The sequence below is a fragment of the Macrobrachium rosenbergii genome, chromosome 56 (assembly GCF_040412425.1).
Source record: "Macrobrachium rosenbergii isolate ZJJX-2024 chromosome 56, ASM4041242v1, whole genome shotgun sequence".
NCBI lineage: Eukaryota > Metazoa > Arthropoda > Malacostraca > Decapoda > Palaemonidae > Macrobrachium > Macrobrachium rosenbergii.
Window position 1 is genome coordinate 46,997,057 of NC_089796.1, and position 25,369 is coordinate 47,022,425.

Below are 25,369 nucleotides of genomic sequence, written 5' to 3' on the forward strand. Positions count from 1 at the left end.
GATTGAGAGTTCATTTTTGGCTCCTTTTTTCCTCATTGCCTGAAGTTTAGTATGCAACCATCAGAAATGAAAAAAAATATCATTATCATATATAAATATTGGAATATATGACAGAGTGAAAAAAATTTCATATATAATTGTATACAAATCGCGCTGTGAGCAAAACAATTAAAGCTAATGAGTTATTTATTTTTCGTTGTATTGTACACTAAATTGCGATGATTTTGGTATATACAAATTGTAAAACGATCAAAGCAACACAGAGAAAATATTATCACAAAATGATGCATGAATTTGTAACGGGCGGATGTAAAAAAAAAGTTTTTTTTAAAATTCACCATAAATCAAAATATTGTTCTAGAGACTTCCCGTTTGTTGCAAAATGAAGGTAAATGATTGAATATTACTAGAATGTAAGAGTTTTAGATTACAATTGAACTTTTTAACCATTTCGGTCAAGTCAAAGTTGGCCGAAGGTTGAAATTTCGACACATCGTGATTTATATGAAAATATTTCAAAACTGATAAAAGCTACAACCATGAGTTATTTTTTTGTATTTTACATGAAATTGCACACATTTTCATATATAAAACTTTATGTAACGGCTAATATAAAACCGCAAAAATTACGACAAAGTGACTAAAGAAATTCTGAGATTTTCAGTAGAGTTAGCTCGCGTGGATGTAAGGAAAAAGTTTTTTCAAAAATTCACCATAAATCAAATTATTGTGCTAGAGACTTCTCGTTTGTTGCAAAATGAAGGTAAGTGATTGAATATTACTAGAATGTGAGAGTTTAGTTTACAATTGCATTTTTTACCATTTTGGTCGAGTCAAAGTTGATCGAAGGTTGAAATTTTGGCACCGTGATTTATATGAAAATATTTCAAAACTGATGAAAGCTACAACAATGAGTTATTTTTTGTTGTATTCTACATGAAATTGCACACATTTTCATATATACAACTTTATGTAACGGCTAATATAAAACAGCGCAAAAATTACGACAAAGTGACTAAAGAATTTCTGAGATTTTCAGCTGTTAGAGTGCGTGGACGTAAGGAAAAAGTTTTTTTCAAAAATTCACCATAAATCGAAATATTGCTCTAGAAACTCCTCGTTTGTTGCAAAATGAAGGTAAATGATTGAATATTACCAGAATGTAAGAGTTTTAGCTTACAATTGCATTTTTCGACCATTTCGGTCGAGTCAGAGTTGACCAAAGGTTGAAATTTTGGCACTTATCATGATTTATATGAAAATGTCAAAATTGATAAAAGCTACAACCATGAGTTATTTTTTGTTGTATTCTACATGAAATTGCACACATTTTCATATATAAAACTTTATGTAGTGGCTAATAGAAACCAGTGAAAAAATTACGACAAAGTGACTAAAGAATTTCTGAGATTTTCTGCAGAGTTAGCGTGCGTGGACGTAAGGAAAATGTTTTTTTCAAAAATTCACCACAAATCGAAATATTGTGCTAGAGACTTCTCATTTGTTGCAAAATGAATGTAAATGATTGAATATTACTAGAATGTAAGAGTTTTAGCGTACAATTGCATTTTTCTACCATTTCGGTCGAGTCAAAGTTGACCGAAGGTTGAAATTTCAGCACTTACCGTGATTTATATGAAAATATTTCAAAACTGATAAAAGTTATAACAGTGAGTTATTTTTTGTTGTATTCTACATGAAATTGCACACATTTTCATATATACAACTTTATGTAACAGCTAATAGTAAACGGTGCAAAAATTACAACAAAGTGACTAAAGAATTTCTGGATTTTCAGCAGAGTTAGCTGATGCTTTCTATTGGGATAAGAAAGAAATTCGCGCATGCGCAGCTGGGTCACGCTTGTCAACAAAACAACAGTGTGATCCGTGAACTCCCAGCATCCCTCAAGGCGCGATTCAAAATTTTTCGCAAACTAGGCCTATAAGTATTTTTCCTCGAATATTTAAAAAAACTTTTTGTACTCGATGTATTTTACGTCCACTCGGCACCCAACAGACAATTTTTGTCAACATAAAATACGTCCAGTCGGCGTTAAAGGGTTAATAAGAGTAGGCAGGTAATTCTTTACATTAGTATTCTGTGAATAGGTCTATGTTTATTTTGCAATGTTAGGTCACCATATGAAAAGTTTTCAAAGACACTACAAGCACCCTGACAGCAACAACAAAAACAAGAATAACCAGAACAAGAACCACACTAAAATGGCTGAATATAATATACAGGTAGGCCTGTAATCCGAATGCCATAAGCTGTGCAAACCGGCATAAAGACATTGGACATTTTAGGTGTATGTCATTTTTTTTATGATTCTGTTATTTCAAAAGGAGATAATGTCCTTAAGAAAATTCTCGGCAAATTACAGTATATCCTGTATGATGCGTATAGCGTATCATAAAGTAACTTTAAGCTAAACATAGGCCTATACTGGTTTTGAAGAGTGCAGTCACTGCTTTTCATCCCACCGAATGTGTAAACGATTGCAATAAAATCAATTTTATGACTACTACATTTTAAAATGTAGTCAATTGTCCTGAAATCAGTATGAAGTACCAGTCTGCTTAGCTCTATGACAGTCTTTGTGTTTTAATTTTGAATGATGAGCATGCTTGACAATATCAGACAGTAATCACCATTGCCCTGTAATTCAAGGGCATTGATTCAAACACAGACATTCTTTGTGTCATCTCCGTGGTCTGATGAACCTCATTTATGATAAACTACATTGCAGCATCGCAGAACACTGCTGACTTCATTCATATTTTACTATTTTTTACCGTTTTTAGGGAGGTTTGTGTTTTTATTTTATTTCAGGGGTTAATGTTTCCCTTTGATAATCAGCAGAACTTATTTTTGTTTGGTAAAACAACTATTGCTTAATCAATGAAGATGAAAAGAACCATAGATTAACCAACTTTTCAAAACCGTTGCCAACCAATCAGTTTCAAGGAATGGTTGTGACGTAAGCAGTGGGCGGGGCTTAGCAGCTGAGAGCCGTGGATTTTGCTATAGTTTTCACACCAAGTTGTAAGCCATATATTTTTAAGGGTAATGATGTAAGGTGACTTAAAAATGATATTGAAGTGTTGTAGGATGATAGTTTGAGGTATATTTGGTGTCTGAACTATGAAAGTAGGCAGTTATAAGCATTTTTACAGGGGGTGTTGAGTATTCACGGATTTTAGGTTTTCGCAGGTGGCTGTGGTCCCTATTCCCTGCGAATACTGTGGGTTGACTGATGGTTGGCAATGCTGTGTGGACTAATAAATGTTGGTAACACTGCTTACACTTATAAAGAGGCTGAGAAATGGTTTTGGGGTGTGGGAGACCTGGAGAAGTTTTCAAAGGGGGATTGTCATATGGCTCGGCACCATGGCAGGGAAGCAGCAGTAAGGCTGTTTACAAGAACTCTCAGAGAGAATGGGTTGTATTGGAAGGTGGATAGAGCTGGGAAGGAGTTTCCCTGGCTGGGAGGGGGATGGGAATGCAGTGGAGGATGGGTGGAGAGGGATAGGCACCTTTTGTGTAAAGTTTTCAGTTTACAGCGTGGTGGTTGCTGTTTATCAGCAAATATGTTTACAGTTATGCGGTATTGACAAGGTTAAGTTGGGAAGGGCACTGAGTTGCCCTTGAACACCCATAGATTTTTTTTACTTGCCATTATCCAACAAGGCCGTGGCTCTATTAATCCAGATAATAGTTAATCCAGTTCCATCACTAATCTGAGACTAATTTCGGCTAGAGCAATTTCAAATTTCCCAGGTGACCGCACCAATCTGACACTACTGAGTGTTGGTGCTACTTGTGGGTTTATGCACATTGTTTATGCACATGATTGCATTTATCTTTTGGATTGTGAAAAATGAGCAAATGCAGTAAAAATATAAATGAAACTAGCATAAAATATAAATAAGAAAATCATAAGCGTAACAATACAAAACAAAAGTTGTGGGAAGTTCTCCAATGCCAGCAAATGAGTTTGTGTGTAAGTCTGTACCCTACTTACAAGATTGCATTTATCTTTTGGGTTGTAAAAACAGAAAGTGAGAAAATACAGTAAAAATATGAGTGAGAATAATGTCAAATATAAAAAAAATCTTAAAACTAACAGCAAGGTCCAAAACAGAGAATGAGTTTGTGCATTCATACGTATCCTACGCACATAATTGCAATTCGCCGAAGTTTCTTCAGTGCAATCGAGTTTTCTGTACAGCTGCTACAGCGCATAATCAAGGCCACTGAAAATGGATCTATATTTGGTGGTCTTGATATAATGCTGTATGAACTGCGGCCGATGAGACTTTAACTACAGCCCAGTGGTGGCCTATCCTATATTGTTTCCAGAAGCATGCTTATGGCTAACTTTAACCTTGAATAAAGTACAAACTACTGAGGCTAGAGGGCTGCAATTTGGTATGTTTGATGATTGGAGGGTGGATGATTAACATACCAATTTGCAAACCACTAGCCTCAGTAGTTTTTAAGATCCGAGGGCAGACAGAAAAAAGTGCTGATGGACAGACAAACCTGGCAAAATAGTTTTCTTTCACAGAAAACTAAAATGAGAAAATACAATAAAAACATTAATGAGAATAGCATAAAATATAAATTTAAAAAATCATAAGCATAAAATGAACCAAAACAAGCTCTAGCAAGTTCTCCAGTGTGAGTGAATGAGTTTGTGCGTTCATACATACGCTAGGCACACGATTCCATTTATCTTTTGGGTTGTAAAAATTAAAAATGAGAAAATACATGAAAAATATGTGATAATAGCATAAAATATAAATAAAATCATCATGAGCATAACAACACCAATCAAGAACAAGGTGAAAAAAATGAGAATCCTGATAGCCCTTCACCTAACATGTAAATGTGCTTAATTGCAAATTCCAGCTCTTCACCTTGGAAGTGGCAGTGACGAACTTTCTTGTGTAAGTCAGCAGAATTACGTGTACCATTTATTTTTCCTGTGCTTCAGTAAAATTTCACTTGATTTTCATTTAATATTTCTGTCTTTCTTATTAACCAACTTGTACTAATTTACAGGGTATTGTAAAGGTACAATGGGGTGGTTAACTGTTGGGTTAAGTATACTCTAACCTAACCAGTATGTAATCTGGGAAAATCACTAATCCAGTGCCTGGCAGGTCCCAATGATGCCAGATCAGTGATGCTTGAACTGTACTGTCAAGACCTAAAAATACTGCACCAGTTATAACCTCATCTATTTGTGCACTCAGAAATGGTGTTGGCCAAGGAAATTTCCAATGAAACATTTCTGGAAGTTTATACACCTTACATCACTTGGTGGGCTGTTCAAGTTCTTCAGTTCACTTATAGGTCAACTTCTGAAAAGATTAAATATGAAAATCAGTGAACTTGGAAAAACAAAATATTTTTAGAATAAATGAAATGAAAAACTATAATAATCAGTATGCTGTATCAGCCGAAGTCACGGCACTTCAACAAATTGAAACAAGTAAATACCTGCAGAGCAATAAGCAAAACAAATCCAGGGCAGTGTCACCAACTCAAAATATCATGTTTTTCTAAACCCACATAGTAATATGTCTGGTAACACTACAGATACTACAGTTAAGGTAAAAACCACAGTAGGACCAAATAGTGACTCATGGAACAGGAATATTTTAGTGTACAGTAGATGCAATCATACCGTGGATACCTACCTGTAGGCTGTGTAAACTTTGTATGTAAACTTCTAATATCTGCAGACTGTATATGGTTAACAGGATCTACGTTGCTAAAGCCACCCACAAAATTTCTTGGTAAGTTAGGTGAATGTCGTGTGAGCTTAGTTTTATCTTGAGTTTTTTTTTTCTTTTTTTTTTTTTCAAAAATTTTGCTAGTTGGAAGTGGGTTGCATCTTTGACACTAAAATACAGGATGTTATAGAACCACTTGGCTTGAAAGGAAAAGAAAAGGAAAAGAATTTGTTCAGTGAGAATGATTGAAAAGTGTTTGGCAGTTATTCAAGTAATAATGCTTACGATTCCCTCAAACAGAAAGTCATAAAAATGAACTGTAAGGGCCAGTGGTGCCTCATAAAACCCATGTTTGGGTTAGTATTAGAAACTGAAGCAAGCACAGGAACTGACTTATTATTTTTTTAAAGCAAGTGTACTGTGGATAGTGATAGTGAAGGTGTATTGTGAAGAGATGTAGAGAACAGTGTGCAGTGAAGGTGAATTATGACATAGTCAAGAAATTATGCTAAGTATGATGTGATAATGATGTGATGTACTTCTGCTGGTTTGACTGGCAGAGGGAGGGAAGGCAGAAGAGCTCATGAGTCAAGTGCAAGAGGTTGATAATTTAGCTTGGGCATAAGTGTTGTATGCTTTCTTATCATAAGAGAAGACTGGACACTTAGAAATTTTGAAAACTGTCTCTGATGGTAAGAATAGATTGAACTTTTGAGTTGTTTCTACAGGGATACAAACTGAACTTTGAGTAGTTTCTGTGAGACTTCAAACTTTTCTTTTCATAAGTAGAGTATCCGTTGCACATTGCATGTGTCAGCTGTGTACTGACTGGTAAGCAAAAGAGTAATGCAGGTAGCGGTAAACAAAATAGAGCAGGTAGCCTGGGAATGCTATCCTGACCTCTCGCAGCCTACCCAATCCATTTTCTTTCCAGCTACAATTGCATTCAGATTTGCTTATCAAGCTAGTGATACATATTGTACTGGTGTTCTTTTTATGAGTCCTTTGTTCATTTTCCCAATTGTGATTTCTTTTGAGCCACATCTTGGTCATGTTTAGCTACTGGTAGTCGTGTGTGTTTTGGCGAATGATTATCTGGGGCCATTGTGTAAATGAATGAGATTCACTATACTGTGAGTGAGCCATGTGTTAGCCCCTTGTTCTTTGTGATGGCTATTATAGAAGTGAAAGCCCAGCTTTGCTAATGCGTAGGAAAGAAAACCAGTCTAGTTTTATACTTTTTATGAATTTTTGAATTTAATAGTTCCATGGGTTTATTAAGTCTTTTTGCAGGATGTACACTTTTCTGAATTGCTCATTTGTTTCAGGTCACCTGAAAAGACTGGTGTTTCTACTGGCAGTGGTTCTAATGGAAATAGCAGCAGTAGTAGCAGTAGCAGTAGTAGTAGCAGTAGTAGTGCAGCAGCAGATGAAATACGTTGCAGTGCCACCCAAGAACAGTTACGAGGTAAACTTCAACAGCTTAGAGTACGGGCTATGCTGATGATGAGATCATTGCGTGTTGCTAAGAAGGAATTAAAAACAATTGTAACTCATGCAGTTAGTGCAGGAAAATCTTTGGTAAGGAAGTTATTTGTTTGTTTATGAGCATATATGAACTAATGATGCTTGAAAGATAATATTAAAGGTATTGATGAAAAGTGATTAATTATATTTTGTGGTGATCATCTACCCATTGACATGGTGGCAGGGCTCACAATGTATATATAATTGTTTGTAGTTCTTGTAAGTAAATACTAATTTTGTTCCTTGGTCATGCAGTCAGTTTTATTTATAATCCTTTTTTTGTCAACATGGGTCTGGTTAGATAAACTAATAGTTATATTGATAAAGTTTAAAATACATGTATCATGAGAGATTGAAGTCTGTTCTTATTCAGTGTCGAAAATTTTTTTATACTTAAATATATCTAAAGGATGGCAATTTGAATATTTCTAATGGTATGTCTTTTTTTTCAACAGAATGTAACACTCGTTAGTTTAAAAAGTCAGTTAGAATATCTTAGAGGAAACTTTCGGAAGGCCATTAAAGTCCTAAATCAGTGTGCTGCAATACCTGCTCCTAGTCTGTAAGTATCATCCCCAGTGATAAAACATTTTTCCATTGTTTGTTCAATATCTTGAAGATAACAATGAGGTTTCCAAATGTTCATCATAGGTTTGTTCACATGTTGATTGATTTTTGCCCAGTTTTCTAATTAAATTGCAACCTCTGCAAAAGGAGTGTATCCTTCTAAAAAATGCATGAAAGTAGCTGTATTCCATATGTATATTTTTACAAACTTTATTTTTGAAATTTTACTTGCTGGCCTTATCGATTGAATGATTGATTTGTATGATAGAATCAAAACTACAAAGATTCTATATCCCCAAAACCCCTTATTTAAAAAATGGCTAAATATGATCAAAAGTTCCACATCAGAAACAGAAATCACAAAATCATGTAAGTACATCCATTCTTTGAAATCATGAAATTTTGTAAAAATGAAAATACAATATAGGCATCCCTTGTTATGGCAGTGAACTGTGTGTGATTTGTTGATTGCAGTCTATAGTTTTCTCTACCAGTTATATATGTACTACCTGCTGCAACTGATGAAGCAAACTCTTTGTGATTGGTGAGTGATTTCATAATCCGTACATGATAAATGGAGGCTTTGTTATGTAATTGCTGTACTATGCTGCACACGGGAGCGCATTCCATACCCCTGCTGTGCTCAGTCTCTCTTTGCATTTCATGTGTTCATCTTTCTTCTTCTTGCCAAATGAAGTTTTTTATATGAAGTTTATAAGTTTAATCAGTAACATGTAATTAGTAATTGCTGTGTAATAATGGTCTGTAAGGTGGGAAGTTGGTCTATCAGTGCCCAGTGCTAAAGACAAAGAAAAGCCCTTGTTGGGATGAGGCTGGAAATTCTGAAGTGCTATTGTGAAGGACAAGGAGGGAACAACATCACACATTTTTTGGAATGTTGTGAAGATAGTTACATGTGCAGTGCATGATCCCATCTGAGAGGTGATAGAAATGTTGGTTTCATGGTGGAGTAAGAACCACAACTGCCATCAGATCTGCACATCATTTGCCCTGATATCTCCATTGCTCTGTGCACCATTGAAGGTGTCAAGGTGGGCAGGCCTGAGGGTGTTTGTGAGATTGCCTTCATTGCCATGTCATGTGGTTTCAGCAGTTCATACAAGGAAGGCCTCTGCAGCTTTAGATGACCAGCAAGACATTGAAGAAGCAAGTGCAGCTTTTTTTGACATTGTAAAGCTGTTTGTCTTGCAAGAAGGCTATGGTGTGAAACAGGTCCTAAACAGTAATAAAATGGGGTTGTTTTTGAAGTTTGTTGCCAGATGCTTTCATCATGAGGGATATGAAGTGTGCTTCTGGATGCAAGGCAGCTCAGGATAGCATAACAGTTGTGTTGGTTGGTAATGCAGAGGGCAGTCCAGAGTTCCAGCCATTCCTGATCCAAATCTCAGAGAATTCCAGAGCTTTTGAGAGGCTACATCAAGGATCATCAGTTGATCATCTATATGTCAACTCCAAGGCATGGATGACAACTATCTTAATACATGACATCCTGTGAGAGGCTGTTCCACAATCTAAAGGGTGTGATGAATAAAGGACCTCTGGAACTGAGAAGTTCGACAGCAAGGCACATATACTGCATATTGGTGCTGCTGTTCAGTGAATCAGGTTGCTCTTGCAAGGGAAAGGGATCAGGTATCAATTGGAATGTGCAAGATCTCTGTTGAAATACAACTTATGAAAAAGTGACAAACAAGAGACCACCTGTCAGTGGTCCGAGTCGTAACTGCTAATATTACTGCCATAAAGGAAAAGTCTTTATCCAGAACTGGTGAAGTCAGCCAAGAAAGACACCACACAGTCAAGGAAACCGAGGGAACAGTACAATAAGGCCAGTGCTTAGTCCTAATGAAATGTCAATATTTGAAATAAATATGCCCTATCCTCAACTGAGAAGCATGCTCTCCTCCCTACATATTGGCATACTTCTGATCTAATTAATATGCTACTTTTTTTATGAAATCATTTGAAAAAAATAGATGAAGTACTGGTAAGGTAAGTTTTTTCTCAATTTGCTGTGTCAGGAAGTTTTTATTTAATATTGTACCCTCTTTAGGTATGATAAAGATTATTCCTTTAGATTGTATTTATGCTTGCTCCCCTCTCAACAATGTTACCTGATCTTTTATACAGCAGTAACAACAGAATGTAAGAGAGCTTTTAATTTTATTCATCTCCCCAGAGAAAACCTTGCCAATAGTTATGAATATTCAGGTAATAAAATTGAGCTGAAAATTAGCTTTCTAAAACTTTACTTAGTAATTTCAGACTAAAATGCATAATAAAGGTAATTTGAACTTTGCACAACATTGAAATTGTTCTATAGTTTTTAAATTTTTTCATTTAAGATATCTCATGTTAAGGGTTGTTAATTAAAATAAGTATAGAATGTTAAATGTAACTGAATTCTCTGCCAGTAATTATGCTTTGTATATAATTTGTAAATTCTTTTCTTTTTCAGTACATATGGCCCTAGCTTAGGTGTAATGTATTACAATAATCTAGGTGTAATTCACCTTGGCCTAGGAAAACCAACAGTTGCTTGTCTTTATCTTCAAAAGGCCTTACAAGAAACACAGACATTAGGTGACACAGAATCCTCAGAGACTTCAGGTTAGTATGTTTGATCAGTTTACAGTAAACCCCCCGTATTCACAGGGGATCCGTACCGCACCCCCCATGAATAGCTAAAATCCGCGAATACTTAAAACCCCTCTAAAAACACTTAGAACTGCCTATTTTGATAGTTTAAACACAAAAAAACCTCTAAAAATGCTTATACCTGAGTATTTTAATAGTTTTATCACAAAAAGTGCATTTGGTCATGAAAATGATATGAAAATACAGTAATTAGTGAATATTTCTCAGTGAAAAATACAGCGAATGGACGAATTTTCCACGAACAATGGGTAGATATGTTCCACAGAGAAATCAGTGAATACGTGTGTCCGCAAATATTGAGACTGCAAATACTGGGGTTTAGTGTATATATATTCTGATTTTATCTTTTGTGTACATATTGAATGCAGAAATCCATCTGACAAACACTGTATCATCTCTCCTTTGTGCAGCAAGCCTCAAAAGTGTTGGATTGGGAATGCTTACCATATTATTCTAAACATTAAATTGCAACTTGGGCATTTCCTTTATTTTTTCTTGTTCTACTAAAAAAAATATCTGTTCTGCCAAAAATTCATTGTATGAAACATTGTCAAATATATTTAATATGTCTTTGGTGTCATGATCAGATATCCTTCAGCGCAGGCTGGATTGGTTGTTGAACTTGGTAACAAAGTAGTTTAATGGTGGAAATGGAGGATGAGCAGTTGGATATGCCATTTTCTTTTTCTCTTGGCCACCAGATAAAGAAGATACACACATCTACTCTCTACCCATTGGACTGGACGAGCAGCTTGCCACCCTTGCTGCTTTCCGAATGCATTTGCTTCTCTTTGCTTCACTTTGGTCTTTTTTTTCATGCTGTATGAAGAAGAAACAAGACCAATGCCAGTTCGAGGGGCTTAGATGACCAAGTGGCTGCTTCATGTCCCCCTTATCAGTACACCCATATAAGTATTTCTCTTTTTGTAGAGGGAAAGATGGTACTTGAACTTTTCTGTGTGACGTGTGTGCTTCCTGGTCCTCTCCCCAGTGGGAAAAGTTTGGTAAGAAGAGGAAGAAGGACAAGACATTTGCCAGCTTTTTCAGGGCTTAATACTCCCCTGGTGATGCTGCTGAACTCCTCCAGTTTTTTTCTTCCTCTGACTTCTGTTCCTTTTCGTAATACTCCTGGGTTTACTTCTTTTTGGAAGGTAGCTCCTCGTGGTGCTAACCCTTTCATATTGTCTTGTCAAGGGTTGAGGAAATGGGCGATGCTTAGGAGTTGTCATCTTTCATCTGGCCTACTCTTTAACTTTCAGAAACGACAAACCTTCTTCTGACAAGTCTGCTGCTGTTTCTGCAACCCTCTGTATAGATATCAAATATATGTATTCATGTACACTTTCATTATTATTATTTTACAGGAATAAGTATGTTTATGTTACCTTTAATATTCTATTCATGCCTAACTATTTATACGTTCTTATAAATACTGTAAGATCACTGGCTGAATTATGCAACGTGGCAACATTGTATTTTAGCAGACAATACTTTTGTCTTTCCCGCCAATTGCGATGTATAAGGTAGCCAGTGGTCACTGACGAGTGACGAGCATCGGATCTCATCCTCAGTTCTCACATTTGTTCACGTCTCTTTATTAAATGGGAGTGGAAAGAATCTACTTTTTCATTCATCACCTTTCAGTGTGAAGACATTACATGTTGCAGTGAGACATCACATTACACCCTCATGGCTTTTTAATTTGCTGCAAAAGAAAGGGTTCCTCTGGCCGCAGCATTTTTTTTTTTTTTTTTTTTTGTAGCCGACCCTCTGGCAGATATTTTAACATCTTCCATTCCAGCCTCAACCAGTCCTTTGGAGTGGAGTGGAAGAATGGAAAGGTGTACCAGGGAGAAAGGAAGAAGCAATCTTGCCATTCTTCCTCTTCATCTTCTTTCTCGTCATTGTCGTATTCCAGTGAATTTTTTTCTTCCTCATCCCTGGACTTGCTTCCTCCATGTATGTGGAAGGAAGGGGAAGTTGAAGGCCTTGCATAAAAGTCAAGGAGGATTTCTCCCGGGTGCTCTTCCTCACTGCTGGATAGCGAGGTGCCAGATCACAGATGAATGATCATTGTACCTCTGGCAGGTCTGCCGTCCCCACGCAGGCCCACTTTGACAAGAGGACTATTCCTTCCCCATCCTCCATGATCTCGTGGTCTCACACTGGGATGGATCTGTACATGCCACTTGACCAGCTGTATTGCTGTGGTCCAAGTTAGCTCACAGTGTGGTGGAGAGAGAGAGCGACCTGACTTGTCAGTCGAGAAGTTTCCTTGCCTCCAGCAGATTGAGTTAATGCCTTCCTATGCTGCTTTTATACCAGAGGAAGAACTACATACCTGAGGTTGCAGAGGCTACTCTTTGGCAGTTAGGTGCATCGGTCTGCCAACTGACAAATAACCTCCCTCTGGAGGGAGATTGTCAAGAAGGTTTCCTGTTCAATGATATAGAGGCAAAGGCCTTAGAGTCCATATCCATGGCACATATTCAGGCTGCTGTGGCTCAGTGTTTGGATGATCACATTAAGGGACGTGGCAGGTATCTTGCCTTTTCCTTGAGGGCAACCTTTCAAAGGTTGCTGGTGTCTGGGCATAGGGCCCAGACCCTCATAGCACACCAGTTCACCAATCAGTAAGCATAACTTGTTCTTTGCAGATGAGATAGGATTATGTACCTCTTTGTTTGAGACAGGTCGCTCAAGAGAGTAGCCTTACATTGGGGAACAGTTCACTGTTGGGTTTTCTTCTATACTTTACCCTGAGTAAAGTAAAGCAGCCCAGGAGAAAGGATTCATGAGACACCATTTTCAACCCACTCTTGTTGGGGCCAAAGCATCTGTAGCCAAACCCTTGTCCAAGAAAGGTCAGTTGGAATTGAGTTGTGATACTAAGATTCATTTGATGAGACCACCTTTTGAACCCAGAAAAGAAGCCTTTTTAAAGGATTTAACTTCCAAAATAATCTTTATGATAGGTTTTAGCCACAGCAGAAAGAGTTGACAAGTTACAAGCTTTTTCCTCTAGGATTTGCTTTTTGATTGGTGATGGAGTCATGTATCTCTTTGGTGATGGAGTCATGTATCTCTATTTAAAGGACATGCAGATCATTTATAAAACTTATTGCATGTTAAGTCCCGTAGTTGCTGCTGGGACTATCTTACCTGGAATTGCAAGAAAGAAACCATTTCTTCCTCTTTTGAAGTCCTGGAATTGAGGTATATAATTTAAGACAGCAGAATCAAACCACTAAATATATAACAAATTTCATTACTGATTCCGTAAACGGTTGCATCCCAAGATCTTCACCCAGTAACAGTAGACAGAAAGTTTATAAATTAGGTGGTATGGAGAATTATCATAGCTGATTCTTCTGAAACAGGGAATTATCCAAAGATTTATTTGTTTTGAAAACACATAGTAACTTCTTGAAGTCTCACGTCCTTGAAGATAACAGTATTCCAAAACTGATTACAGTCACTACCATACTCAGAACATTAATGTTATGAATATTCAGAGATACGAGCAGACAGGGTCACATGTTAAAATTGTGGTTAGAGCACTCACCTTTGCCACCCATAAGCTCAATTTTGCTCTGTCCACCTATTCTGTTAGTAAGAATTTTTGCAAAGAACCGAACATGAGGAAAAAGAACCAGTTTCTTTAACCCCTTCCCTGATTATCTTAATTATTCATGTGATTAACTACCATGTATTCTTCTGACAATCACAAGATACTCATTCATACTCATAAATATTCGTACTTATTTCCATCTACCTGGTTTAACTCGTTCTTTGATGAATTCACATTTTCTATATTTCCTCTCTCCATAGGAAGCATTTAGTATGCATCTTTGTCAATAGATGGCGGTGTGCATTGCTTACTTTATGAACTTCCAATGTCAGACATTGCTCCTGCGAAATTCTCTCCAAGGTCATAACTTTTCAGAATGGAAAAAATATAAAATTTTGAATGTTGCATGAATATAAATTTCATTTTCTTCTTTTTACCTTTCTAACATCCAAGGTAATTCTTTATAATAAAGCATGACTCAAAAGTACAGTGAAAATAATATAGTTCATGACTCCCGAGTTAACTCGGGAATATAAACATCAACAAAGATATCCATTACGTAGTAAAAACCAACTTACAAACAATTCAGGTTACAAATGGCCATCTGGAATGTAACTTGTTGGTAAATTGGGCAGTTACTGTAAATTTAATGATTGTATTAAAATGTTGAAGCTGGTGTAATGTATTAAAATGTTGAAGCTGATGTACCATAGGTTATCAGTAAAATTAAGAAGGAAGTCATTTAAATATAAAGAATTCAAGGAAACAGTATATCTGAAACATAACATACAGCTTACCAATTAAAGAAATTTGGCAGAAATTTAGAAAAATTAATGGATCAACCACAAATCACCAAGACATGCTTTAAAATTTAATAAGAAAGTTAAATGATTGAAATCATTTAGTGTTGAACAAGATCTTATGAATTCTTTAATGAACATTTTAAAAACTTTGAAATAGCAGAATATTAATATTATAAGTAATTTATGATTTAAGAATTAGAATTTTTCTTTCTTCCTGTAAAAGCATAGTTCCTGGTCAAAAGATTATCAGTTTTGGTCTAATCAAATATCTATTCTCTTGGCTAAAAGTTGATTTCTCAGTTCTACAAAGAATGGTGGCAAGCCATCATTATACCAACAACCAGATTAGGCAAATATCCTAGTATAGTAATTATAATGATAATAGTAATGACAATAACAGACATTTTTTTAATAACACTGCCCTAAAGGAGGGACTCCTTCCAAATTACGCCTCTACAGGCAGTCCCCAGGTTATGTCGGAGTTGGCTTACATCGCTCCGAGGTTATGTTGCCCTTCAAATATCTTAATCAAAAATTATTTCCTAGGTTACAGCACATGTTCCTGGTTTATGTTGCGAGTCCAATGGAAGACTGAACTTTAATATTGCTCCAAAACAGCAGAATAGTCAAAATTTGGAGGTTTTTTGATGAAAATCTTAATCAAAGTACAGGTTACATTGTTTTCAAGATGCCCAGAAGATTAAAAGTAAGATTTTCTTACGATTTTCAATGAGGTCTCAGGTTACGCTGATTTTTGGCGTACATTGCGGCGTAGGAATGGAACCCCGACATGACCCTTGGACTGCCTGTATATGGCTACATGATCCTGCTGTGTTGAGGGATGACAACTCTGTCTGCTTCAGGAGGAATCTGGTACATGCATCCCGGGATACAGTCTGCCCATAAATTGATGCTTCCCTTCGGTGCCTGCAGGAGGATGACTGTTGAAAGAAGGAAAGGGTCTTCCTGAAGAAGTTAGTCATGCTCAGCAGTGATAGCCTAAAGATACTCCAGTGGAAGAATGACTTCAACTTGATGGAATACAAACCAACATGAGAGGAAGAAGAACTCTTAAACCTCGGCCTCAACACTCGAGTCATCAAGAAACCAAGTGTCCTTGCCAAGGGACTAGAGGTTGAAGTCTTCCTTGGCTTTATGCAGTCCTTAGAGGACCAAGGTAGGGTCGAGTTGAGTAACTCCCTCCAACCCCTCCTGTTGGGTGAAGCTGTTACCGACCATGTCACCCACTACAGCACCTCCATTCTTATCAAGGTGATAAGGCTGCTACCCAGACATTAAAATGAAACAGGGGCATCACCATAAGAAAAGCCAACTAAACAGCATCCTTGGTACAGACACTACCCTGCTTACGAACTTTCAGAGATACAAACAGACTGGATCGTAAATTAAAATTTTGTTCGGAGCACTCTCCTTTGCCATCCACAACTTCAAATTTTGTACTGTGCCTATTCTGCTTAGTTACAATTTTTGCTGCTACCCACACCGAACAGCACTGTAGCTGATGCCAATATGCCACCCCAGACTCTTGAACCTATACAAGTGGGAAGACATCATCTGTTGTGCTCCGATCTATTCGTGTGATTTTATCATGAAATATTGCACCCATCCTTTTTCCACCATGGCTAATGGCAAGCGTAGGGCTAGTGAAGATAGTGGCAGTGGTAAAAAGTGGCAAGCTATCTACGTGAAAAGTAAGGTGGCGATTATAAAGAAATTAGATAATGGTGGAAAAATGGTGGAGGTAGCACACCAGTTTAATATGAATCGTTCAACTGTTGGCATAATCTTTAAGAACAAAAATTGAATCATGGCACACATAAAAAGTTCTGTGCTTATGCAGTCAAATTTATAAGCAAGAGAAGGGGGAGGCTGGAAGAAGAAATGGAAAAACTTCTGGTATCTGGATGGAACACCAGAGACAAAGGTCTGTACTGCTTAGCCTCATGCTGATTCAGGAAAAGGCTAAAAGCCTTTTTGAAGACTTGAAGGCAAAGGCTGGCAAAAGCGCTGTAGATGAAACATTTTGTGCAAGTCATGGATGGTTTCATCGCTTCAAAAAACGTGCTAACTTGCATCACATGTCCGTTAGTAGTGAGTCAGCGAGTGCCGACAAAGAAGCAGCCAAAAAATTTCCCAAGACACTCAAGGAAATAATTGATAAGAAAGGTTAAACCCCTCAGCAAGTGTTTGATATTGATGAGACAGGACTTTTCTGGAAGAAAATGACAGATGAAACATACATCAGCCATGAAGAAAAGACGATGCCAGGATATAAAGCGGCGAAGGATAGGCCGACCTTACTGCTAGGTGGCAACGCATCGGGAAACTTCAAGCTGAAACCGCCCTTGGTGTACCACGCTGCAAATCCACGGTCACTCAGAAACCACAGAAAGCTCTCTGCCCATAATCTGAATGTCCAAGAACAAAGCGTGGGTGACTTGCTACATTCAAAGACTGGTTTTCCATCACTTTTGTTCCCAAAATCAAGCTCTACTGCCACGAGAATGGGATTCCTTTCAAGATTCTCTTAATCTTGGATAATGCCCCTAGGCACCCACCACACTTAGATGATTTCCATCCAGATGTGAAAATTGTCTATTTACCCCCTAACACAAATTCACTCATTCAGCCAATGAATCGAGATGTAATAGCCAGTTTCAAGAAATACTCTTCGTACTTATAGGCAAGCATTGAAGGAAGTGAATTACCCTGGTGTGGCCTTATGTGACTTTTGGAAGGGATATGACATTTATAATTGTCTCATGAATATTGATACTACATGGCATGAAGTAAGTGGGATCAACATGAATTGAGCATGGAAGGCTCTATGCCTACAGATTGTCAACAACTTCAGAGGATTTAATTGGGAAGAGGATGTAAAGGGCATCATTAACAGTCTCGTTGACATAAGTGAAAAGCTACAGCTTGATTTAGGGGAAGAGGACTTTGAAGAGCTGTTTGACTGCTTCCTCCTCATATGAAGAAAGTAATGCCAAAGAAATCCTTGGCAAAAAAGACATTGACCACCCACCACCCTTGTAATTCCACACCTCCTCTCCTCCTCTCATCCATCAACTCAGGCCTACATTGCCGGTTTCAAAGGTAAGAAAAACAACTGTACTGTACTGTATTATCATTGCTATCTAGGTTTCATGTATCATTCGTATTAATAAAGTACTCTATAAAATACAGTACTGTATGTACAGTGTAGTGTGTTTTAGGATGAAAAAACATACAATACAGCACTGTATTGGCATTATAATATTGTACTTAAATAGACATGAAGACCAGCTTATGAACAAATCAAGATATGAACAGCTGTTCGGAACGTAACTTGTTCGGAAGTAGGGTAGTGTCTGTATTCATTAACACTAATGACTACCAGGGAAAATTATACCTTATCTTGGCTGGTAAATTCATGTTCTGACGAAGAAACAAAAATCAGGTGGATGACATTTGACAAGAAATAAATATGACCATACAGACGATCAATCCTGTGAGTTATGCCCCTAAACTTCCCCCAGTTTTGGGTGACTTCAAAACATGATACAGTATATATATACAGTAGCATAAAAATACACAAACTTGGAAACCCATCATGGCCCATCATCAGCCAGATACTTACAAGACCTATAACCCGCAAAAAACTCAATGATCTCCTCACCTCTTAAATTCCCAACAGGTTTTGTTTCCAGTCACCCACAGAATTCCAGCCCCCCATTGACAGGCATCATTGCTGTGTTATATGTTGAGGGCCTCTTCACCAACATTTGTGTTGAAAAAACAGTTGCGCACATCCTGGACAGAATACTGTATTTAAAATAAAATGTCATTCCCACAATGGATGGTGAGAGTCCAGTTAATAATTTACTATAAAATTTGAGAACCAGCCACCTCATCCAGAAGAATAACCCAGCATTGTTAGAAACAGACTTGAAAAAAAAGTAGTATCATATACAAGTTCACATGCCCGAAGGATGGATTCCACTACTCATAATCACGATGACAACTACCATGCTATCAAAACGTCCCTCTCGTCATCTACAAGAAGGTGCCATATTCAATCACTGTAACAATGAACACCAGAGGAGACTGGAAGGAGAAGAGTTAATTACAGCTGTACAAATTATAAACACAGCACCAGACTGCCAGTGCCTCCTCATTCTGGAAGCCTTACATTATGGGGAGAAAGCCCAGCATAAACTCTCGTAAGGAAACTGAATCTCTCATGACAATCAATAGAAGAAAAGTCAGAAATCTCACACAAACACACACACACACACACACACACACACACACACACACACACACACACACACACACACACACACACACACCATGACAAGAAACTTAGTAAATTGGCTGATGCTTAGCAACACAAAAAGAAAAGAAAATAATCAGCTGGTGCAAGCACCAGTGAGGGAGAGGCAGAAAGAACTAGTAATACCAGTGGGGGATACACCAGGTGAAACCCCAACATCCCCAAGCCAACACAGCCAAGAAGGTCCAAATGCTTGCAGGGTTTACAATGAAGACGACAACAATGACCCCCCCCTCCTGGGCCATATATACTGACCAATCAAAATTCGACTCGCCAAGACATCCAACCTTCCTGCTATAAATACTTGCCAACCTTTATGTTTCATTCATTCTCTGTTGATGACCGCCTGCATGCGTTTCAAAACACAAGTAAAATAATAATAATAATAATAATAATAATAATAATAATTCACTTTCTGCAGGTGGGATGGGGAGGGGTTGAAATCATAGGACTATTATTATTATTATTATTATTATTATTATTATTATTATTATTATTATTATTATTATTTTTTTTTTTTTTGGTCTATCACAGTCATCCTTTTCGACTGGGTGGTTTTTTAGTGTGGGGTTCATGGCTGCATCCTGCCCCTGTAGGAATCCATCATTTTTCTCACTATGTGTGCTGTTTGTAGTTGCACACTTTTCTGCATGAGTCTTGGAGCTACTTGGGCATCTAGTTTTTCAGATTCCTTTTCAGGGATCTTTGGATCGTGCCTAGTGTTCCAATGATTATAGGTACAATTTTCACTGGCATATTCCATACCCTTCTTATTTCGATTTTCGGGTCTCGATACTTATCAATTTTTTCTTTCTTTCTCGTTTACTCTTGCGTCCCATGGTATTGCCACATCAATGAGTGTTACTTTCTTCTTCATTTTGTCAATCAACGTCACGTCTGGTCTATTAGCATGTATTACCCTATCTGTTTTGATACCATAGACCCAGAGGATCTTTGCCTGATCATTTTCTATTACTCCCTCAGGTTGGTGTTCATACCACTTATTACTGCAAGCTAGTGGTTGTTTCTTGCACAGGCTCCAGTGGAGGGCTTTTGCTACTAAATCATACCTCTTTTTGTACTGGTTCTGTGTAAGTGCCGGACATTCGCTTGCTATGTGGTTTATGGTCTCGTCTTTCATATTGTACTTCCTGCATACGGGTGAGATGTTATTTCCATCTATTGTTCTTTGAACATATCTGGTTCTTAGGGCCCGATCTTGTGCCACTGTCAGCATTCCTTCTGTTTCCTTCCTGAGTTCTCCCCTCTGTAGCCATTGCCATGTTTCATCGCTGGCCAGTTCTTTAGTCTGTCTCGTACTGTCCGTGCATTGGTTTGTTGTGCCATTCCTCGGTTATGTTTTTCATTCTCCTGTCTCTGTATATTTCTGGGTCTTCATCTGCTTTTATCAGTCCTTCTTCCCATGCACTCCTTAGCCCCTCGTCTTCACTGGTGTTCAGATATTGCCCCAGTGCTCTGCTCTCGGATGTTGATGCAGTCCTCTATGCTTCGTAGCCCTCTCCCCCCCTTCCTTTTGTGTTATGTAAAGTCTGTCTGTATTTGCTCTTGGGTTTAGTGCTTTGTGTATTGTCATGTGTTTCCTAGTTTTCTGGTCTATACTGCAGAGTTCAGCCTTTGTCCACTCCACTACTCCTGCGCTGTATCTGATGACTGGTACTGCCCATGTGTTTATGGCTGTCATCATGTTTCCAGCGTTGAGTTTTGACTTGAGCATCGCCTTAAGTCTCTGCATATATTCTTTCCTTATTGTGTCCTTCGTCTCTTGATGGTTTATATCCTCTCCTTCTCTTACTCCCAGGTATTTGTATTCTGTCTCAGCTGTGTTTGATGCTTTATCCCTTCAGTCCTTGTTACTTTCCCTTTTTTTTATGTTGACCAAGGCGCATTTTTCTATTCCAATCTCCATCCTGATGTCCCCAGATACAATCCTTACAGCCTGGGTTAGGGTATCTATTTCCTTGATGCTCTTACCATACAGCTTGATGTTATGCATGAACATCAGATGGTTAATTCTGTTGCCCCCTTTCTTGAGTTGGTACCCAGCATCCATCTTCTGCAGCACTTTTGTCCTGGGAATCATGGCTACTATGAAAAGTATTGGGAACAGTGAGTCGCCTTGAAAGATCCCTCTCCTGATGTTAACCTCTGCTAGTCTTATCCCAGAGCTTGTAAGTACTTGTATTCCAGTTGCGCATTGTATTTTTTAGAAAGCTGATGGTGTTTTCTTCTGCCCCATATATTTCAGACATTCTATTAGCCACGTGTGCAGTATCATGTCGAAGGCTTTCTTGCAGTCAATCCATGCCATACTTAGGTTAGTTCTCCTCTTACTATTCTTCATTACCATTTTGTCTATCAGGAGCTGGTCTTTTGTGTCCCTACACTGCCTTCTGCAGCCTTTCTGTTGGTGGGGGATGGTGTTTGTATCCTCCAGGTAGTTGTAAAGCCTTTCACTAATGATACCTGTTAGTAACTTCCACATTATTGGTAGGCAGGTGATAGGCCTGTAGTTACTTGCTATATTTCCCTTGTTCTTGTCTTTCTGTACTAAGGATGTTTCCCCTGTGGTCATCCATTTGGGCACATGGTGGTTTGTGATACAATGCTGGAGTTGTTCTGCTGTATGTGGGTGTAGGGCCTTGAAGTTTTTGAGCCAGTATCCATGGACTTCATCAGGACCTGGGGCTTTTCAGTTGGGGATTTTCTTTAGTTGGTGTCTTACTGTGTCTGTTGTGATCTCTGTGAATCTCTGTTTTATTCTCCCCATTTCTTCTGCCTTGACTTTCTGGAGTCATGTTGCATGTTTGTTGTGTGATACGGGATTGCTCCGTATGTTTTCCCAGAGTCTCTTACTTGGTTCAACTGTAGGAATTTCCTAGTTGTTGTCTTCCCTTCATAGTTGGCTGTATAGTCTTTTCTGGTTGGTTCCAAAGAGTTTGTTCTGTTGGTATCCTTTATTCCTGTTCATTTACCGTTGGATTTTATGTGCTTTGGCTTTAAGCCTCTGTTTTATATCGTCTGTTGCGTTGTTTAGTCCCTTCTCCATTATTATTATCATTATTACAGTATTCAGAAGATAAAACCTATTCATATGGAACAAGCCCACAGGGGCCACTGACTTGGAATTCAAGTTTCCAAAGAATATGGTGTTCATTAGGAAGAAGTAAGAGGAGGTAAAGGGAAATACATAAAGAGATCCCACTTACTAAAAAAGAAAAACTAAATTAATAAATAGAATGCAAGGAGAATAGTATTATGGTAGTAATGCATTGCATCTTTGCCTAAACTTATGAAGTTCCAGTTGCATGATGTCCTCTAGGAGGCTGTTCCAAAGTCCAATGGTGTGAGGAATAAAGGACTTCTGGAACTGAGAAGTTCCACAGCGAGGCACATTTACTGCTTACTGGTGCAGCTGTTCAGCAAATGTGGTTGCTGTCAGCAGGTAAAGGGGATCAGGGATCAATTGTGAATGTGAAAGATCTCCATTGAAATACAACTTACGAAAAAGTGACAAACGAGACCATCCTTCGATGGTCCAATTCATAACTGCTAATATTAGGGAACAGAATCCTGCCACCATGAACCACTCTGTCTAAAAGAGATAAATCTCTGGCAGAAGCAGACATCCACACTGGAGAACAGTATCTTGGTAAAGGAAGCACAAATGACCTAAAACAGTTTGCATTGATGTTATGACTGTTATAAATATGTGAGGCCTTATGAACAATACCTAACTTTCACACGGCATTTGCTGAAACTTTCATTAGATGTTTCTCAAATGTTAGATGTAAGTCAAAAGTTACACCTAGAATAGTCAGACCCTCAGACTCATTCAGCCAAGTTCCATCCACATGAAGGATAGGACAGGTTGGGAAATCTGCTAATCAGTAGTGTTTCGTTTTACTGGAATTCAGCCTCATGATTATACACCATTCACTTACCTGGTCCATGTCCCAGTTGAGACTGAGGGCAGCTTCATTTCTCATAAGTGGAGATTTTGCTACACCCACAAGTGTTGCATTGTCAGCATAATACTGAACAATCTTGTTTTCTAGGCCAAAAACCATATCACTTGTACACAGTACAGGTAGTCCCCGGTTATCGGCGGGGTTCTGTTTCTGAGGGTGTGATGATAACCGAAAATCGCCGCTAACTGAAAATCTGCGATTTTGGCGCTTTTTCAGCGATCTTCGGTTGTTATCGGTGCCGAAAAGTGCTGATTTTTGGTTATCGGCGCCTCTGTTAAGTATGTGTTGTTGCCAGTACCCAATTATCTGGCGCCAATAAGCTGAAATCGGCGATTTTTGGCACCAAAAATTGCCGATTTTCATCGCTAGACAAGCCCCATAAAACTGGATCGCTGTTAACTGAGCCCACCGTTAACCGGGGACTGCCTGTACACTAGAAATAACATTGGACCAAGAACACTACCCTGTGGAACTCCAGACAAAGTAGGCCTTGGTTCACTAAAGATCCCCTCCACAGCAACTCGCTGCTGCCTACCTGTAAGGAAATCTTGAAGTAATCCTAAAACATTTCCACCCACTCCAAGATTCTGAGGTTTATAAATAAATGCTTTGTGATTTACTAAATCGAAAGCAGCACTAAAATCTATTTGAATTACTCTGCACTGAAAACCCCTATCAAGGTTCCCCTGCAAATAGCAAGACAAGTCTAAAAGAGCCTTGCAGGTACCTAACTGCTTTGTATATACATATTGACTATCAGCTAACAATCCTTTATGTTCTGCATACTTATACAGTATAGTGGCTTAACAACAAGTTTTTCAGCAACTTTGGAGAGCTCAGGGAGAATAGAAATTGGCCTGTAGTTACTGCAGTCTGCAGATATGCCACTCTTGGGACTATGCACTGTATTACTAAGCTTGCACTCATCCACAAAGATACTGTAGTATGTCGACATTAAAAATCTATAGAATCTACTTATCTTGAGAGACAACATACTAGAAACTTTCCCAAAAAACAAAGGGAAGGGCTACAGTAGTGCTTGCAATGATACCATGTACAGGCAGTCCCCGGTTAACGGCGGGGCTTGTTTAACGGCGATACGGTTTTATGGGGCTTGTCTAGCAACGAAAATTGGCAATTTTCGACACAGAAAATTGCCAATTTCCGCTTATTGGCGCTGATAATTGGGTATTGGCGCCAATACATACCTAACAGAGGCGCCGCTAACCGAAAATCGGCGCTTTTTGGCGCCGATAAGCCCCAAAAATCGCCAATTTTCGGTTATCATCACACCCTCAGAAACGTAACCCTGCCGATAACCGGGGACTGCCTGTACATACAGTTCCACCAGATGTTCATTTATAACAATGATAAAATCAGTGCAACCTGCTTTAGATCGTTTGTCCTTTCTTTACTAGAGTACTGTTCTCTAGTGTGGATGTCCGCTAATGCGAGAGATTTATCTCTTTTAGATAAGAGTGGTTTGTGGTGGTAAGTTTCTGTTTCCTAACATTAGCAGTTGTGATTTGAACCATTGACAGATGGTCTCTTGTATGTCAATTTTTCATAAGTTGTATTTTAACAGAGACCTTTCACATTCACAACTGATCCCTGATCCCCCTTTCCTGATGAGAGAGACCAGATTCACTGAACAGCAGTACCAATATGCAGTAAATGTGCCTCTCTGTCGAACTTCTCAGTTCCAGAGGTCCTTTATTCCTCACACTGTTGGACTGTGGAACAGTCTACTTCAAAAGTTCAAAGGAAGATGCAATGCATTACTACCCTAATACAATTCTCCTTGCATTTTGATAATGTACTAATATATTTACATGTTTATTAATTTGTTAATTTATTTTTTGTTTTATAATAAGTGATCTCTCTTTTTGTATTTCCCTTTACCTTCTGTTACTTCTTTCTGATGAACACCATATTCTATGGAAGCTTGAATTTCAAGTCAGTGGCCCCTGTGTGCTTGTTCCATATGAATAGGGTTCATCTTATAATAAATAATAATAATAATAATAATAATAATAATAATATTATTATTATAATAGATTCACAATTTCGTGAAAACAATCTGAGTAATAAAATCAATATATAAATATAATATTATGTATTATTATTATTATTAATAAAATATT

General features: G+C 38.1%; 1 protein-coding gene across 4 annotated transcripts in view; it reads left to right on the forward strand.

The window, feature by feature from the left end:
• The window catches only part of Not10 (CCR4-NOT transcription complex subunit 10), a 390,843-nt gene that overhangs the window by 238,958 nt on the left and 126,516 nt on the right, over positions 1-25,369 (forward strand). For all 4 annotated transcript variants that reach the window (XM_067100338.1, XM_067100337.1, XM_067100339.1 and 1 more), the window contains 3 exons: positions 7,076-7,328; positions 7,730-7,836; positions 10,321-10,472. In XM_067100338.1, the coding sequence (XP_066956439.1) occupies positions 7,076-7,328; positions 7,730-7,836; positions 10,321-10,472 (512 nt within the window). The remainder of the gene's footprint in view (positions 1-7,075; positions 7,329-7,729; positions 7,837-10,320; positions 10,473-25,369) is intronic.